Genomic DNA, 18,128 nt, shown 5'->3' on the forward strand with positions numbered 1-18,128 from the left:
TTTCATTGATCATTATAAGTCCACAATAACAAATATTGTGAATTCAAAATTGATCATTAAAACTTTGAAAATTTTCTCATTTAGAGTTATTTTGTTATTACCCTTCATAATAAATTCAAAACAAAAGCTACATTCTTAACAAAAGGACATTATTGAGTATTATTAACAGATATATACAGTAAACCTTGAAATGTTTTCTATTTTAGAAGCACAATCTGTAACTCGAAAATATTAAACTGTCATGAATATTTTTTTGTTGAACATTATAATTCCATTTGAAGAAAAATTGTGAATTCAAAACAGTGAAAGTAGATTGATCGCCAAAACCCTGAAAACTTCCTGTTTAACAATAGTCTTTATTTACTTCTTGGGTAAAAAAATACTTATGCTATGAAATGGATAAAACCAGAGGAGTCCAAAAATCTGATAAAAATGACAGAACATGAGCAGCAACTATCCTCAAACAAGTTATGAAAGAAACATTTTTAGGACTGCAAAAAAGGTGTCAACTCTGGATCAACCTTAATCTCTTGAAGTAATCCAAAGTCTTCAGACAAAGCCCTGAATCTACCTTATTCCCTGTAGCCATTATTTCTTTCCAATATGTTTTTTATTATTTTGCACAACCCAAACATTTCATCACTTACAAAGCATTGTGACTTGGAAATGTAGTGAATATAACATGAGCTATGGATATTGTAGATACAAAGCAGTTATCCCCAATTCAACACCACTGTCATAAAAATATTTGCGAGTAGAAAACAAATAAATAATTATCAAGAAGTCCTTGTCATTCAGCACATTTAAGTGAGACATTATCTAATAGCTGTTATGTGTATATGATTAAATTCAACAACAAATGATGATTGAACTTTTGTCTGAAATAGGTGACTTTATAAAGCAATATTTAGAATTGTAAAAATGAGGTATATATTCTCTGCTACATGTAGATGTATAGTATTTCTTTTTGTTGTATATTGTGTTATGTATTTTGAATTTGCTTGACACACATGGGGGGAATTTTTCAAATAAATAAATGTTATTAAAAGGTCATAGACAGTCCTGTTTGTCTAGAAGTATCACTTTCAATAAATGTGTTGACATTACTGCTAATCTAAACATTTTTAAGATATATATATGTTTTCAGAATACCTTTGTACACAAAAGTTAATTAATACTGACCTTCTTGTATGGAATGCCATAGCTGCCTTATGTTGACTGATATAAGTGTCAAAGAATGACCACAAAGTGAAAAAAGTATCACCATGAAGTTAACAGGTAGAACAAAATGATGATATCAGTCAACATAAGGCAGCTATGGTGTTCCATATATTTGGCCATTAATAATAAGATATGTGTAAATAACAAAACTGACAAGCACTTGCACTGTCTGATGTTTGTAATTGAGTTACTTCTACAAAATTAGCAATGCAATTGTTAAAATGCTTGTCAATCTTGTGCACATATTTGATTTACTTCATCTTGATAATGAATGAAATATTTTTACTTGGGACTGGACATTAAAACAGAAAACAATCTATCAAGCATCCAACAAAATAAGCAAAATTAGAAGAATTGCTTCCAAAACTAAAAACCAAAAATCTATAGGATGTGTGGAATTTAAAGTGTAACCAAGAAAAGAGACACGCAGAACAACTAATAATAGTCTAAACAATTCCTATTAGGGTTCGATAGGACAACAATAAATCAGTGAATGATGGCTTAATAGCAATACCCCCACCCCACCCCATTTTAAATCATCATATAAGGAACATAAACAAAATGTAAAGTAAAAAAATAAACAGGAAGTTGAAAAATTTTTCTGAAAAAAAATCCCACCATATGGCATACCTATAGACAGATGGTGTTAAAATTTCAAGCTGCTCTGATGAGTAGTTGCTGAGAAAACTGTGATGGAAAAAAATGTTACGGAAACATGGAAACACGGACACATGGCAACATGGAACAGGGTAAAACAGTATACCCCCCCACTGCCTCTGAGCAGGGGTATAATTAATTAGAAGGCATGAATAACCAAAATAAAATCATGGTGCCAAAAAGTCCCAAGGTTCAGAAATCTCAAAGCATTTTCAGCACAGGTAATTATATGCCTGAAAAAAGGTTGGTTTTTACAAGAATACACCATTGGGTTCTATTTAATTTTGAGATCTCAGTACAGTAAAACTACTCAATAATAGTATTTTACACAAAGTCTAAATTCCTGATAACTGTAAATAAGTATCTATGAGCAGTGCAAGTATTACAGCAACCCCATGTTAACTACAGTTGTTCTAAAAATGAAAAGACAATATTTGATTTGTTAAGCGTATGTCCTTAAGTGGCAGTCTTTGTAGGAATCATTCAAATTCTGTAATATGTGATACACTCCAAAAAAGGCTACACATTTTTATTTTTGTAATTTAGTTGCTTTATAGGTCTCTATGATGAAATGTATAATTATTCATTCCAATCTGTCTGCTCTTAGGAGATAATCCACATTGAAAATCCAACAGTTTCTATTGTATTTCAGTGTCATTTACAGAGTTATCTCCCTTAATTTTGAATTCTACAGTGCATTCTATATAATTTTTATCTCCTATGAACAAGGGTTATTCGAAAAGCCACATGTTACTTTCTGTTTACTATGACATTTTAAACAAAATAACAAAAATAAAAATATGTAGGCTTTCCAACTATGAATCACATTTTGTACAATTCTTATGTGGAGTGCTAATTAATTATTAGTATGATCACAGTAGGATAATACCATAAACATCAGGCTGTTGTAGTTTTTTATTTTGCGCAATTTTTTAAGTAACAAAGTGTTTGCATCTTGACAGTCCCATGGTCACACATGTAAAACACCTTATTACGCATAAAGCAGTGAATTATCGAATATTCCTATGGAATTCATTTCGGTAATTCATCACGTGAAACAAATTCAGCAATTCATTTTCAGACTTTCTCCTACCAAAAGTGTCAAAACATGAATATCATTACAATTGCAAAATTTAAAATTCATGTTGAAAATAATATTAAATTAAGAAGAGAATCTATATAATAAATAAAATAATCAATTACTTATTGTGAATAATCAAAATATAATTACCAGTACTTGTGCCATGAAAGCACTTGTTAAATCTTATCAACACTCAAGATCATATTTTGGTAATTAACTCTCTCCAATTAATTCTCCTATATTACTTTTTGAATTATTTTCTAAATTTTATTGTATACCTACCTGTCTTTTTTTCTCTTCAATAACCTTGCATCTGTCAATCTCCTGTAATGACACATCAAAGACAAGGTTCATTATGTCAAGGGATGTTATTGATACATTACTGTAATATAATGGCTCTTATGGGACTACTGGAGTTCTTTTGAAATGGCTAAGGATGAGTGTAGTTCAATGAATCTCAATTTGATCTCATTTGGGATTTTTTTTTTTTTTTTTTTTTTGGGGGGGGGGGGGAATTTTTAGATTTTTTATGTCATTCCTGTTGACCTTTTGAATGTTTAAAAAGGAGACCTCCCTCTTTTCAGTTTTTCTAAGAGGGAGATTTAGGGTGACAACCTTTTTTGCAGACAAAAAGAATGATTTTGCTAGAAATCCAAGTACAAGAATAAGACAAAGAAATAAAATCTATGGTAATCTCATTAAACTACTAAGGGTTTCTTATCAAAATTGGAGTAAATATTACAAGAAGTGAATTAATTATTTGTTGATGATTTGTCAATGATTATTATGTTACATAAACATTGTATTTATATCAACTTCAAATGCCATTTAAAACATAATTTGTGCAATCTTTCTGCTAAGAGGGAGATTTTGGGGGGAGATATCTGTGAAAGAGGAAACTTTCTCAAAGAGGAAGATTGATCCAAAAAGGAGTTTCCCTCCTAAAGAGGGACAGTTAACAGGTATGTTAAGTGGAACACTGACAACTTTTACAAATCATAGAAAATATCTACACTGAAATCACATCAATTCTGATATCTATACTGACAATAAGTTTAAAATAACCACATTCACCTGAACTGACATCATTTAAAACCACAAGATACTGTCAGAGGCAAATGAGTTGACATCACCAAATTAACCTTCACTGATAAGAGATCTAACAACAGTGGATACCTTTACAGACAAATAGTTCGACATCACCAAAGATGTCTAAACTTATAATTTATTCAAAATCACCACAGATACCTGCACAGACAACAGATTTAACATCATAAGATAACTTCAAAGGCATATAATTTGACATTGCCACAGACACCTACGTCGACAACTGATTTAACATCACAACAAGTACCTTCACTGTTAACTTTTGACATCACCACATATACCTTCACTAACAACTGATTTGATACTGCCACAGATACCTACATAGACAACTGATTTGACATCACCACAGATACCTACACATCAACTGATTTGATATCACCACAGAAACCTACACTGGCAACTGATTTGAATTCACCAGAGATACCAACCACTGACAATTGTATTGACACCACCACAGACACCTACACTGACAACTGATTTGACCACACATTATAAGCCTACACTTGCAACTGATTTGACTTCACCAGAGATACCAGCACTGACAATTGTATTGACACCACCACAGACACCTACACTGACAACTGCTTTGACAACACAATAGAAGCCTACGCTGGCAACTGATTTGACTTCACCACAGATATTTACACTGACAATTGTATTGACATCACCTCAGATACCTACACTGACCACTGATACGACACCACCAACTGAACCTACACTGACAACTAATTTGATATCACAACATTAACCTTCAATGACAACTGTTTTGACACCACCATAGATACCAACACAAACAACTGATCTGACATCACCACACTGAACTACACAGACAACTGCTTTGACATCACCACAGATCTCTTCATCGACAACTGTTTTGATATCACCACAGATCTCTACATTGACAACTGTTTTGACATCACCAATTACACCAACACAAACAACTGTTTTGATATCACCAAAGATATATACACTGATAACATTTTTGACTTCACTACAGATCCCAACACTGATGAGACATCATCTAACACTTACACAGATTTCCGATTTAACATCATCTGATACTTACATTGACAACTGACTTGACATCATCATTAATACCAGACAAATCATGCACCAATCTCTCTGCTTTCCTTATAACTGGAGACTTGGCAAGGTCATGGTCATAGGCAGCTCTAAAATATATATAGTGTTTTAAAAAAAGGATATCTATCACTTAATAGCACAACTATTAAATTTTCTATTAAGTCCATGAAAATATTTTTATTTTTAAATTAATTCCCTTAAAATTCCCATGTCCCATTACCTGTGACAACTGAATTAAACCCAAGTCTCAATTGTAAGTTAAGAAGCTTGATTTGTTGTAGGAATGTTATTTTTTTATATCTAAATTTTCATCAGAAATCTAAGATTTTCTCAACTTCTAGAGCACTAAATAAGAAAAGGTCAAGGTCAAACACCTACATTGACAATACAACTGCTGAACATAGCACAACCTGACCATAAACAAAAGGCTCACCTGTTTAAATTTTGCCTTTCAAGGGCAATATATTAAACAAGAAGTTGCCCAACAATTTTGACTCAAGAAAACTTTGATAGGACTTATCATAAGGATCATTTCAGCAAATGAAAGTCTAAATCTGTCATAGTATTCAAGACATTGGCTGAACTGTAAAAAAATAAAAAAAAAAACCTGTCATTTTCCCCTGTCAAGGGCAGTAACTCTTATAAGCAGGCATCTGACAACTTTTATGCCTGCAGACTTGTAGTCCTAAAAATAAGGATCATTTCAGCTATTTAAAGAATTGGTTAAACCTAACAGTTTTGGAGATATATGCGAAAAAGTTGTCTCACTTCTATGTTTTATTTTCAGTAACGGCGGCCATGCTTTTTGACGGATCAAAAATCCCCATATCAGTTCTATGCATGATACCCCAAGGAACATTCTTACCAAGTTTGGTTCCAATTGGTCAAGTAGTGTCCGAGGAGAAGAGTTTTGAAAAAATGCTAACAATGACGGACGACGACGACGACCACGGACGCCAAGTGATTTCAATAGCTCACATGGCCTTCGAAAATTAGCTAAAAAAGTAACATTCCAGTGGTACCCCCATTCAACCACCTGGGGCACACAACCAAGCTGCTCAGTCGGCAAAGTGGGTTCTGCATGCTATTTAGTCGCCTTTTACGACAAGCTCAGCACTGTCACTGGTTTATTCTTTAGACACCCTATCTATATATTAATCTTCATCCTTTTTCAAGTTACACAACAAAAAATGCAAAGAACGGATTCCAATATCAGGTCCAATCTACTTAATGATTTTTTCATATAAATCTCTCGTCTTCTTGTAGCAATAAATACTGAACTTAAATAGTTTGTCCCCGGTTGAGAGGCTGACGGTACCAGTCATAAAATTGAAAGAAGGATCTCAAAAGATACAAAGCCATCAACGGGCATGGTATATCGTTTAAACTTAGAAGCAATGCAGTAATTGTTGATAATGAAATGTGTAGCCACTTGACACAGTTTTAAGTGTCACAATGAACTTCTTCTTTTCAAATGCATTTTCGTGTTAAATACTATTAATGATTTTCAAAAACATGAATTTAGCTAGGTATTGTACATGTTTCAAGATTATGATCTCAATATCAATTTGAGTTTTACAGTGAGGATGACCCTATAGTAGATTAAAGGTAAATCCAAGGGAAATTTCTATAATTTATGGTAAATGTATCATAAGATATGTAGCAGCAGTAAATCTGTATAATTTTAATTGCATTGCATGTGTTACGCCGATTTCATTTACGCATTTGCACGTAGGATTAACGTACTGCAGCATGCATAATGGGTATATATTTGCTGTATCGAAATATTGCTGCTCGGATGTTAAACCTCAACAATCAATCAATCAATCAGCTGCATCGATAATGTGCATAAGTTGTCTTTGTCATAATTTCAAAAACTTCTAAGAAAACCCAAAAATAAGTAATAGGTATTTCAATTCCAGGACTATTATTTATAATACCAACTGACGGACTCAGTTAAGTTACAGTATTCGCGTCTGGTCAGTAACTATTTTCGAGAATGATAATGCTAAAATTATGCGCGATTTTTGTCCCGAACTCTAGCCACTTATGACGCATCGCTAATCATGATTCGGAAACCAGCGTTATCGGGTACCCTGGGCATGTAGAATTCAAATTATTGAATAATTCTCCTATTTATTTGTCACTATACCAATAATTAATGCTCCCTGTTGGTCTACGAATCCTGTCGTTGCTCGGCGCCGTTTAAATCAAATCGTCTCAGATTCCTACGTAACACGGTTTCAAATGAAGAAATAATTTCCCGGTTAGAATTGAAAATCTGGTATGCATTGTCTGTCCATTTGATTAATTCGAAAGTTTCTATACGTTTGTTTAACCCTTTTTACCTATTGATTGAGAATTAAGCTAGAAAGGCAACGGAAATATGAAGTCTGTAGTCCTAGGTACAACTTCATTTCGTAGCAATAGGGCGTGATCCATACAATCTTTTCTAAATACAAGTCCCGTTTTTCCGAAAGCGAATTCTTACTTATATCAAGTTCGATTGTCATGGTGAATGAAAAACTGAGAATAGCAGAAAACATAACGTTAGTTATTAGATGTGAACTGTGCATTAGAAACCCCCCTAGCTTAACTAAATACAGGCAATATCTCTCTTCCATTTCTTAGTTGACTCAGAAGTATCATCTTTCTTTACCAAATATCTATTCTGGTTTCCTCTTCTCATACCTAACTGCAAGCTTTTTTTCGGGATATGATAATACCCTACATCCTCAGAGCCATCTCGGCTCTTTTGGTATCCTTTTAACTTACTAACTTGTTGTGAGAGGTAAATGAGGTGTATGCATGCATATCTCGTAATAACTGACAATATTATGTCGCCACTCAACAAGTGATCACTTAGTCAGTCCGTCATTTTCGTCCCAATTATCTCGACTCATCAATGAATGGGTTGGTATAAAGTTTGGTGTGGCTTTATATAGATGGGACATATTGTAATGTTGTAAGCGATTTTGGATGCTGCCCAATATTTCAGCATCCTATTGGGGGGGGTTATATCGAGCACGATAATGCATCTAGATTCATGTTGTTGCTAAGTTATATATATCATGACCTTTAGTAAAAGAGTTCCGGTTTAAAATGGCTTTCTATTCTTCATTTTGTTTTGTAGTATTCGTGTGTGCTAGAATGGTTAATATTTTTTAAATAAATTTTTTACTCCAGCTTAATTCCCAGCAATTTGGTATCTATTTTAAACAGAATAGTAAACGGTTAGTGGTACGTTTCAACAAGTTTTGTCCAAACTACACACATACGATCCTATATTTAAGTAAAAGATTAAAGTCGATAAACGTAAAATATTCTATGCCACTGATTTTGTTTGCTTTCAACATCCGAAATGACACGAGTGCAATATGCTCCAAAATCGGGTGACTTCTGCTAGAATCTTGGTGCCGTTGATATGATTATTTTTTTCGTAACCGTGATGACCCGAATGTTTCTCAATCAAAACTGGTTACCAGGAAGTGCGGGTAATGTTTTCGTTCCACAAGTTTCTCTCAATTTTTCAGCGATCTTCGGGTCGCTTATGGTATTGACCAGAGAACCGGATTAAACTACAAGTAATGACCTATATAGTCAACTGTAGAGAGCCCCTGTGTCCGAACCGGAGCTACAAGACCCAAATATCCGTGTGGTCTAGAATTTTATAGAGTCGTGTATATTTTCGGTCTGGGTGTGTGCAAGGTATATATCTTTGGAGACAGGATGCACGTAAACATCGCATATGAACTTTTGAAAGATACGTTGTTAAAATTTGACTTGATTGTATTATTTACAAAAAGACGATACAATTACACGTATTTTTATAGACCCTTTTGTGGCAAGTTGGTAAGCATGCTCAATATACACTGCCGCGAGGTAGGGCTTGGGTAGAACAAAAGAATTTTCCTCGCGGAAGTGTATATTGAGCATGCTCTACGTATGCTCATCGACTACCCCAACGTTAGCACAAAAGGGTCTATTTATCATTATTTCACTGCGATGATTCATTTTAGGCAGACTTATACGTGAACTACGTTTTTAACGATATATCAGCAAAAAATACCGAATCGTCAGCAATAACATAAAAACTGAAGATAAAGAAAGCAAGACGGAAAATATGGACATTGTGGAACATTATCCGAAACAGAAAAAAATAAATCAAAATAATAAGAAATCACTTAAAACATACGACATTATCAACTCTATATTTAAAATCGCCAGAATTGATCTTGAACTTTATATCACATAACATTTACCTTCGAATCACAGGAGCTTGCTCCCACTATCAATATGCAGTCCACTAGTATGCAACCAATACGTTATAAACTAGTGGGGTTGCATATTTGATAGTGGGTTGATTGATTGTTGGGGTTTAACGCCCGAGCAGCAATATTTCAGCTTTATTCAGGCGATGAACATGATAGGGATGATAAAATGAACATGAAATTTGATAGTGGGAGCAAGCCCGTGTTCGAATAAAACATGACGCTGAACAATTTGATTGGTTGATTGATTGATTGATGGGGTTTTGACAGTCTATAATTGACACACGTGATAATTCGTACATCGAAGTTTTTACGTCAGTGCGAGTTGACGTCTGAGATGATAGCATTGACCCTAACACCTCAGATGACAAAATAGATGTCCGTCGAAGGCAGTGGTTTAAGGTTGGTGTTGTATAAGTGTCAAATCAGAAATTCGATTCTGCAATAGTGTTGACTCCACTGGTTGACTTACACGGACACTTTAGACAATGATTGGTTAATGATTTTTAAGTATGATCGTAGCAGCAGATCATTTAATATTTACATGTACCAAATTTCATATTGTGAAGTAATTCCTAATGCCGGACGGACGAAAAGATATCATTGTAGCAGTACATTGACAATATGGATAAAACAATATTACACCCTTTCTTCATTTAAACATATGTGACGATTTACATGCCAAAACGGTTGCATGTTAATTCATTTCCTGAACATTCTCTGTATAGTCTACCACGCTAAGGTTCCGTTTGCATTGAGTGATAGTCGTGTGTGTATGTGTGTTGTTTTTTTTTTAAATATATTGTTTTGTTTACTTTGATTAGTAATTATCATCAGCACATTCAGGCAAACTTTATAAAAGAAAAACAACAAAACCTCGCAATCAGTACGTTTAAAGGTTCCCTCGATTCCTTGACACACTTTCGCCCAGGTGTTTTTTTTTTGAACGACACAGTGAATATAAGATATAAAGTCATAAAGACATATGAACTAATAACACAAAAGAATAAGTTTTAAAATTTACTTTTTTAAATAACAATAATATAACAGCAAATACAAAAATGAAAAAAAAACAAACAAAACAATGGACTAAATGGAAAACTGATCAAATGTAACATGGCATAAATAACTCAGAAAATGTACAAACGACTTTGCGTTGGGGAGTTAAATGTGTTATGTCTTTTTGTTAAATATCACACCATATTCCCTATAAATTGTACCATAAAGCTTTGTTCTTAGTGTTTCAAAAAAAAAATCTGCAAATATCGACTAAGTAATTACTTTTTGTACGACACAAACGCTACCATCTTTTTTTCTGATGTTTTGCGGTTTTTTTATTGTGTATATAACTTACAGTTACAGACGATTTGTATGTGATTAGCATGCTCTTCTGGTAACGTCAAGAAAAATTAAACCAATGTAGAAAGCACTTAAAATCTGGGTTGACATTTCTTTTTATTAGCCTTGGGTGCTCAAGTTGACAATACCGTACAACGATAAAGCTGCATAGAGGATTGTAAACTTTACAAGTGCTTTGAAAAAAACCTTAATATCTATGAAATTTCGGAGAAAAATGATTTCTAGATCAAACGCTTACACATTTATCACAAAATATGTATTCAAGACCAAAATGAAATTATCGATTGTCCCCCTTTCATTTCTTTGCATGTCATTGACGCAACCAAAATGATTTCCTATAAAAATAAGAACCCTTTCATTCTATTAGCACATTTGACTTTTATTTCGTAGAATAAATTATTAATTAGAGCAAAAAATATCTCCCTATCCAAAGTTTTCAGGAAAGGACCGCAAAAGGTGGAAATAAGGTTGTTCTAAACGCCCCATTACGCAATGAATTTAGTGTTGACCGAGAAAACGGCGAAGAAACACTAACTGTATACTGGACTTTCAACTTTTATAGACCAAGTGGCATGTCATACTTTTTAACATGTCGCCATCAAAACTATAAATAAGCGGAAAATGAAAGCTAATAAAAAGATGCTACTTCAAAATCTTATCAAAAAAGTATAAAATTACAACTATAAAATTTAATATGACCCTTAAACTTGAGAGAGTGGAAATGAACTGACATGACATTCCAGCAATATGACGTCAAATTTAAAAGTATCTGGATTTCAATTATTTAATCACATTCGTCATTCTGTCAAAATTCATTTGTTACCTCCTACTCGAATCACTAAAACGCATTAGAAAGCGATATTAAAAGAACAACATTAACCAAAGCATAGCAAACACAGGAGGTATTCAGAATATTCTCGTACTTCAAATTGAAATGATTTAGTTGAGAATTCATACACACAGGGTAAATAAAAGCTTACTAAAAGGGGTACACAGATAAATAGCGGATTCAATCTACAAATCTGTCTCCAAAATATTTTCTTTCTGTGTATGGGAAGCCTGTCCACTTCTACACATTGCACAGTACATTATTATCCGTTGTAGTGTTAATTACTACCAATGTAACCACCCTTCCGCCGTTCTTTTGACAATTCTGCATAAATTCCAAGTTATTTCGCTTCAAGCACTGTTCAGCACTGGCTTAAAAATAAGTTAGCAATCCGAAAATAGCTCCAGAACTACTCAAAACTCATCGGTAGAGTTTTAATGCCTACAACCTTGGACTTGCAAAAAATGTCGAACTTTGAAACGCAATTATGTTTCAAAATCGGAAAAAAATCTCACACCCAGGGCCGGGTCAGATCAAGAAACTTTTCAAGTGTCTCGCTCTTTTTTTATCTTTGTCATCTCTTTCATATCTTCACCTAGTATCGTAGCTATCTCACCTTGCATGAATGCCCATGGTACGTTAGAACCAACAAGTGGACATTTCTTCCCACTGGGGCAGTATACTTCGGTTCCAGCCCCTTGTCGTTTGATGCTCTCTCTTGAGCAGGGAAAGCAGAATTTGTGATCCCCAACCGATGGACACTGAACAAAATGAGTATCTTCTAAGCGTTCATGACAAATTGTGCATCGCAACAACTCAGATCCCGAAACCGAAGATTCGCCATGTACGCCACTGCTTCCTTCGGATATTGGCGGGTGACCAGTAGTCAGACGACTCCTCGGGACAATCCCGTTTGGTGACTGGCGAGATCCATTACGACCAGGGGACCCAGAGCCAGATGATATATTATCAGTGACGTTCATTAGCGCTGCCATCGGTGACGGTCCGTTATGGGGCCCATTGACTCCTTCTGGTGGTGTCGCCGTAGGTGTACTATTACCCAGCGGCGACATCGATGAGGACCCAGAAGGACCGTATGTTGCTGAATTTATTGTTAGTTTAAGAGCTTCTGATTGACTCTGAATCCATTGCTGACGCTTCCGTTGTTCGCCAAAATCATTCTCGGGCTCAGGTGAAGTTTTTCGTTTTTTTATCTGACTTTCGAATGACGCCTGATGTCCTATCATTCTGGCATGACCAGAAGGTAACCCTGATCGATGAATTGTTCCGGGAGTAGGAAGCGGAGGCAAATTTGGATGTTGATAAAGTGTTGGAACGAGATCTTGTTTTACTGGCTCTTTGAAAAAGCGAACAGTCTCTGATAACAAGTCACTTAAGTTTTTCCAATCACCATTTCCATGTTTCATTTCATATTCAATATATTTATATCCGGACGAAAGTCCCTTTCCAATTTCTTTCATACTGTCATAATGCATCTGTTTTGCAACACTGGTAGCACTGGTGTATATATTTCCAGAACCAAGAGGGTATTCCATGTATACTTTGAGTTCATATTCTACTCCATTCTTAGTGGTAGCATCAAAGGCGAACACTCTACCATAAATGTTATGATCTTTTTTAAATCGAATTTCGAAAGGAGCAGCAGTTGAGAGGATATTAACAGAATCGCGTATCATCGGTGGCCTTTTTGCAATTTCCTCGGGACTGCTAAATTTGAAAATATCATCAGCATTTGTGGAACCACTATTTGGATCGTCATCCTCGTGTTCTCGTTTTCCATTCATTGACCCAACAGGCCCATGACCCATATTTGGAATTGGACCATAGGGGTGTCTCGTAGGTACACTCATACCGCTACTATGAATTGGGGGATGCATTGGAAAGACAGACCTGCTGACAGATCCAGGAAATATTTGTCCTCTTGCGTGTTCAGCTATATTTTCCTCGGGTCTGCTATGAATACCATTTGACATACGAGGCGGGAATTCATTCAAAACACCCCTTGGCCTACCTTCAAAGCGTTCACCTGAAGATACTCTTGCTTGGTCCAAATGCTCCATATTAGGTCTATTTCCAGGGTGTTGACCCATAGGTTTAATGGGCTGGCGTCCGTCATGAAACCCATGGTTTCTTTTCATTTGCCTTGCAGCATCAAGAACCATTTCTATTCTATCTGCTCCTTCGTAATTGACACATCCCCGACACACGGGCTCAGAAAAGTCATGGACCATAGCCCATGGCATACGAGGTAAGTCACATAAATAACACTGTTGTCTTTGTGTCCTGTGAGGCATTGACATTTTATATAGTTAATCCTTTTCAAAAATATAAAATGTCACATAATTCTCTCGAACTAAAACACTTTTGTCCCATCCAATGTCTCTCACTTGAATGATATACTACTAACCGCCATCCAGTTGAAAAATTAACAATGTTTTGCAATATCTTGCGCATGCGTCTCTATATTTTGTAAAACCAATCGACCTTTTTTCTCTGTTGATATTCACATTCGGAGTGATCACGCAACGTATTATGAAAGCTATTACATTAATGAATCACCAAGGGATACGAAAAGTTTAAAATGTATATTATGATTCAATGTATTCGCAGGAAAATCCTTCTTTATACTAAACACGCACACAAAGGGTTGTCGCGTTTTAAACAGAATTGAAACCTCTGATCGTCTGTCAACAACTAAACCCGTCTATCATTATACGTAGCTTAGAGACACTGGAGTGTTCATATATCCGTATTAAATTTTTGTCAATCGAACCGGTGTCTAGTTTAAAATGATTTTCTCCGCTGACTCGGAGATATTCTTGACAAAGCGTTGTGGAGGCGTATTATCTCTGCATATAAACAACGCTGTGTTCTTACTCGCCTACGGGACATTCGAGTACTAAAATTAGTACAGAACAATTTTTATCATTTATCACATGCATAAATTAGATCACATATTATTACAGGGAAGAAAAACAGGAACGAAAAATAAATGCAGAAGCACGGAAACTCTGCAAGATGATTATGACCCGACTGCGTGCTTTATAAGCCCTTATTCTTTACAAAGCTGATTAACTTGTATTAGTTTACGTGCAATCGTGTCAGTTTGCCTTCGTGATGAATTCTATTTTCTGTAGAGCTGAACAGTTCAAAAGCCTGCTCGCATCGATATTCAAGATTAAAACTTGGAAGTAATATTTGCAATTCTACACCTGCTATTAAAGCGCGGGTTTGTGTCGGCAATCGATTGGAAAATCCATTGTAAATAGTTTTATGTCCTACATTACCAGCCATGGAAACATACAGCTTGTCAATGAATATGACGTCAGAAGATATAAACGGGGTTGGAACGCGTCCAACATTTCTGTCAAAACAAATGTCCTGTCAGGTCGTTATATAGGGGAACGATTTAGACACGACAAGATGCAAGGTAGACGATTTCCTTGTTACAAGTACCATGACAATGCTATTATCTCCCCCTTTCGAGATGCATACCTAGAATTCTCCTAATGCACACGGTTACGCACTTACCGTTATTTATATCGACAAGGAGGTTATTCACCCTGTCGGTAGAGTTCGGGGGAGGGGATAGATCGCTTTATATAATTAAGAGTACAAATGATTGATAAAACGCTACTTTTTAATTACATATAACATTAAAAGGGCGTTTAGTCAATGCCTGAATAAAACATGGACACGCCGCAGCAGAATAATACTAATAAAAAAACATTCAAGGACACGTCTTACTGCCTAGAATATTAACTTGCCACATTTTTTTTCTGTTTAAATAGAAGCAGTTTAAATAAAAATTAAATTCCCCTTTTATTTTGATACCAGTATTGAATTTAAACAGTGGTATAGAATGTTGGCTTCTTACCAAAATAGATTAAATGGAATATTATGAAGGACACAGAAAGAAAAAAAATGACGTGTCTTAATGTTAATACTATTAAGTACATAGTAACAGGTCTAAATCATATTCCACATACTATTATCTATTCTTTACGACCTACAATTTACGAAATACGAACCAAGAAACAAAGAATACAAAATAAAGTCAGTGTCAATGTAAACAGATTTCTTCTGCCATTGATATAGTACATAGTTTACTAAATATATAAATGGAGGTCCATACGTGCACGTATAAATAACATGTAATTAATGAAGTTAATGCAAAGCACGTAAGGCAAAATAAAATTAATAGGTAGATTTTCATTCAATCCCACCCCTAAAAAATGACATTTTTTTTAATTAGGACGGGAATTTCAAAATCAGGATTTTTTTCGTGTCAGTTTCTATTATTGAGGTACTAAAACACACTAATCTTTCATTTCTTGGTGACTAAAATGATACTTCTTCTCTGAAACTAATGTGATTATGGATTTAGAACATATCTTTACTTCAAATAGCTAAAATCTGGCTTGCAAATATCTGGTACAGAATATAAAAAATAAAAATCCTCCCGCCCGCCCCATATTTTCTGTGAAGGTTGGATGAAAATCTACCATTAATGTTTACTAGGCCTAATCTAAAAAAAAACCCTGTCATTTACATTCAATATCTGCTTCAACAGCACCAATTCAAGGATAAAAACACACACGCAGGCATACACATATTTCCAAGATATTTCCCGAACATATACAATTAACACCTTTTATACCTACAGATAAAATGTTTACATAATAAAAAGACACAGGAGTGCAACGGTCCGGTAGTGCTTTAACACACGGAAACGCTCACGGTATATACTGTATCTTACGTAGTCCGGATTGGAGCGCTTTGACCCTGTATCCTCGCGAGTATTTACAATTAAAAAAAAAGAAAATTATTACTAAGGAGTGATGATGGTATGTTCATATATAGATGGAGTCAGTGTGTCGGAAATATTAGCAGTTATACCATCATGTTTCAGTTTTACGATCTCCTACTGGCTAAAGTATAATAATGGAATGACGATGCACATGATGGACTCGCTCTATGCCGCGTCACTGGTTCTGAACCATTTTTATGTTAAAGTCGGCAAAGCCACGTTGGCTTGTAGTTGCAGTTGCTTTTCGCCCCACACCTGTAAATCTGTAAAATTCGTCCGACACCTGTTAATCTGGAAAATCTTTCATAAACATTTTTTCTAATTGTTGTATACTATATATACAACCTGATCACGTGAACGTATAAACACATTCAGCTAATTAATAAGTGTTTGTTGTCACGATGGATATTTTCATACAGAAATACAGAAAAAAACATATTTTCGCACACAGAAAATTTGTGACGTCAATACTTCATAACAATTAAGTAGTAGTCAAGCTAAAAGTCAGACACGGATTCACGGGAATTGGGACAGATTTATTACTAATAAGGTTAATATAAGTGCTACACTGTTCATAAAACTGTTCAGGTTTGAAAGTATCAGCACTACTAGATATAATAACACAAAGTATTCTGCGATAGTTGCTACTATACAGATGTTCATCCCGGAGGAAAGAGAGTTTTTTTCCCACATATGACAGCTCGAATATATCTTCATTCTTTAAAAAATGAACTTCTGGATTTTACTATAATTTTAAAGCATGGACATGGGAGAACGTTACTTCTACTTCATAACACTGAACCTTTTTTCTGCAAGTAAAAAAGTTTGGTATCTGTTTTGAGTGTATTTACTCAAACATTGTATAACAGCTGTTTGCTTTGATCATATATACAAACCACATTAAAATATGGACTAAACTTTTAAGTGTTGCAGATTTTTCAGTTCATATATACACTGCAAAACATATGATTTACCTATAAGAAGAAAGCACACAACAATAAGACACATAAATAAATACCTTCTTTTGAATCTAAAAGGAAGAAGCAACAATACCGAAAGAATAAAAGAGGGGGAATCCTATGACAAGACACCATCATTACACACAGAGAAAAAACAAAATAACAAAAAAACAAACGAACAAACAAAAAACACTCACTAAAACGGACGGAGCGATCCCCACTGAAAACCGGGGAACAAGTGCATTCAGATACAAAGAGAAGGGGTTTATTCTATCCCAAAACAATGTCATTTCAGATCGACTTTTTTTATTACTGCATGAGTTTTATATTAGACCTGTACAGAAGATAAAACATGCTGATGCGTCTGTCTGGGTTACTCTCTGACGGTAATGATAGATCAGTTATAGGAAGGAGTACGTCATAACTACAATTACAAGAATTAAGACACCTTGGCCTCTCTCCAAGATAAGGCAACGTGCCTTATCGGCGATGACGTCATATCTGGAAAGTAGATTTGATCTGGAATACTCGAATCGTCACCAGTTTCACGACGCAATCGACGAGTATTTATTCACAGACCATCCGTATTGTTAAGACGATTATCGGTTTCAAAAGCCTTGAACTAACATTAACTATACATATAACACTTGAATTTATCGATATCTGATATGTTTAAACCAGCAATGGAAAAGAAATTTTAAAAAAATAACAGGTGGTAAACATGGAGGGT

The 18,128-nt window shown here is 34.9% G+C and overlaps 2 protein-coding genes across 4 annotated transcripts in view; both read right to left on the reverse strand.

Moving 5' to 3' along the window:
- LOC148625240 (protein TALPID3-like) overlaps positions 1-18,128 on the reverse strand; it is an 83,338-nt gene that overhangs the window by 43,922 nt on the left and 21,288 nt on the right. For all 3 annotated transcript variants that reach the window (XM_088568646.1, XM_088568643.1, XM_088568645.1), the window contains exons 9-10: positions 5,133-5,238; positions 3,242-3,283 (exon numbers count right to left, since the gene is read on the reverse strand). In XM_088568646.1, coding sequence (XP_088424772.1) covers positions 3,242-3,283; positions 5,133-5,238 — 148 coding nt within the window. The remainder of the gene's footprint in view (positions 1-3,241; positions 3,284-5,132; positions 5,239-18,128) is intronic.
- On the reverse strand, positions 10,428-16,745 carry LOC148625242 (interferon regulatory factor 2-binding protein-like B). The gene has a single exon (XM_088568647.1). It carries the CDS (start codon positions 13,927-13,929, stop codon positions 12,154-12,156), a length of 1,776 nt encoding a protein of 591 aa, XP_088424773.1. The 5' UTR covers positions 13,930-16,745; the 3' UTR covers positions 10,428-12,153.

This window comes from Perna viridis, chromosome 2 (assembly GCF_037379345.1).
Source record: "Perna viridis isolate PV_CMFRI_1.1 ecotype Kerala chromosome 2, ASM3737934v1, whole genome shotgun sequence".
Classification (NCBI taxonomy): domain Eukaryota; kingdom Metazoa; phylum Mollusca; class Bivalvia; order Mytilida; family Mytilidae; genus Perna; species Perna viridis.

Bases quoted from the DNA above. Each gene is read 5' to 3' on its own strand.
- LOC148625242 (XM_088568647.1), bottom strand. From the start codon at position 13,929: ATGTCAATGCCTCACAGGACACAAAGACAACAGTGTTATTTATGTGAC.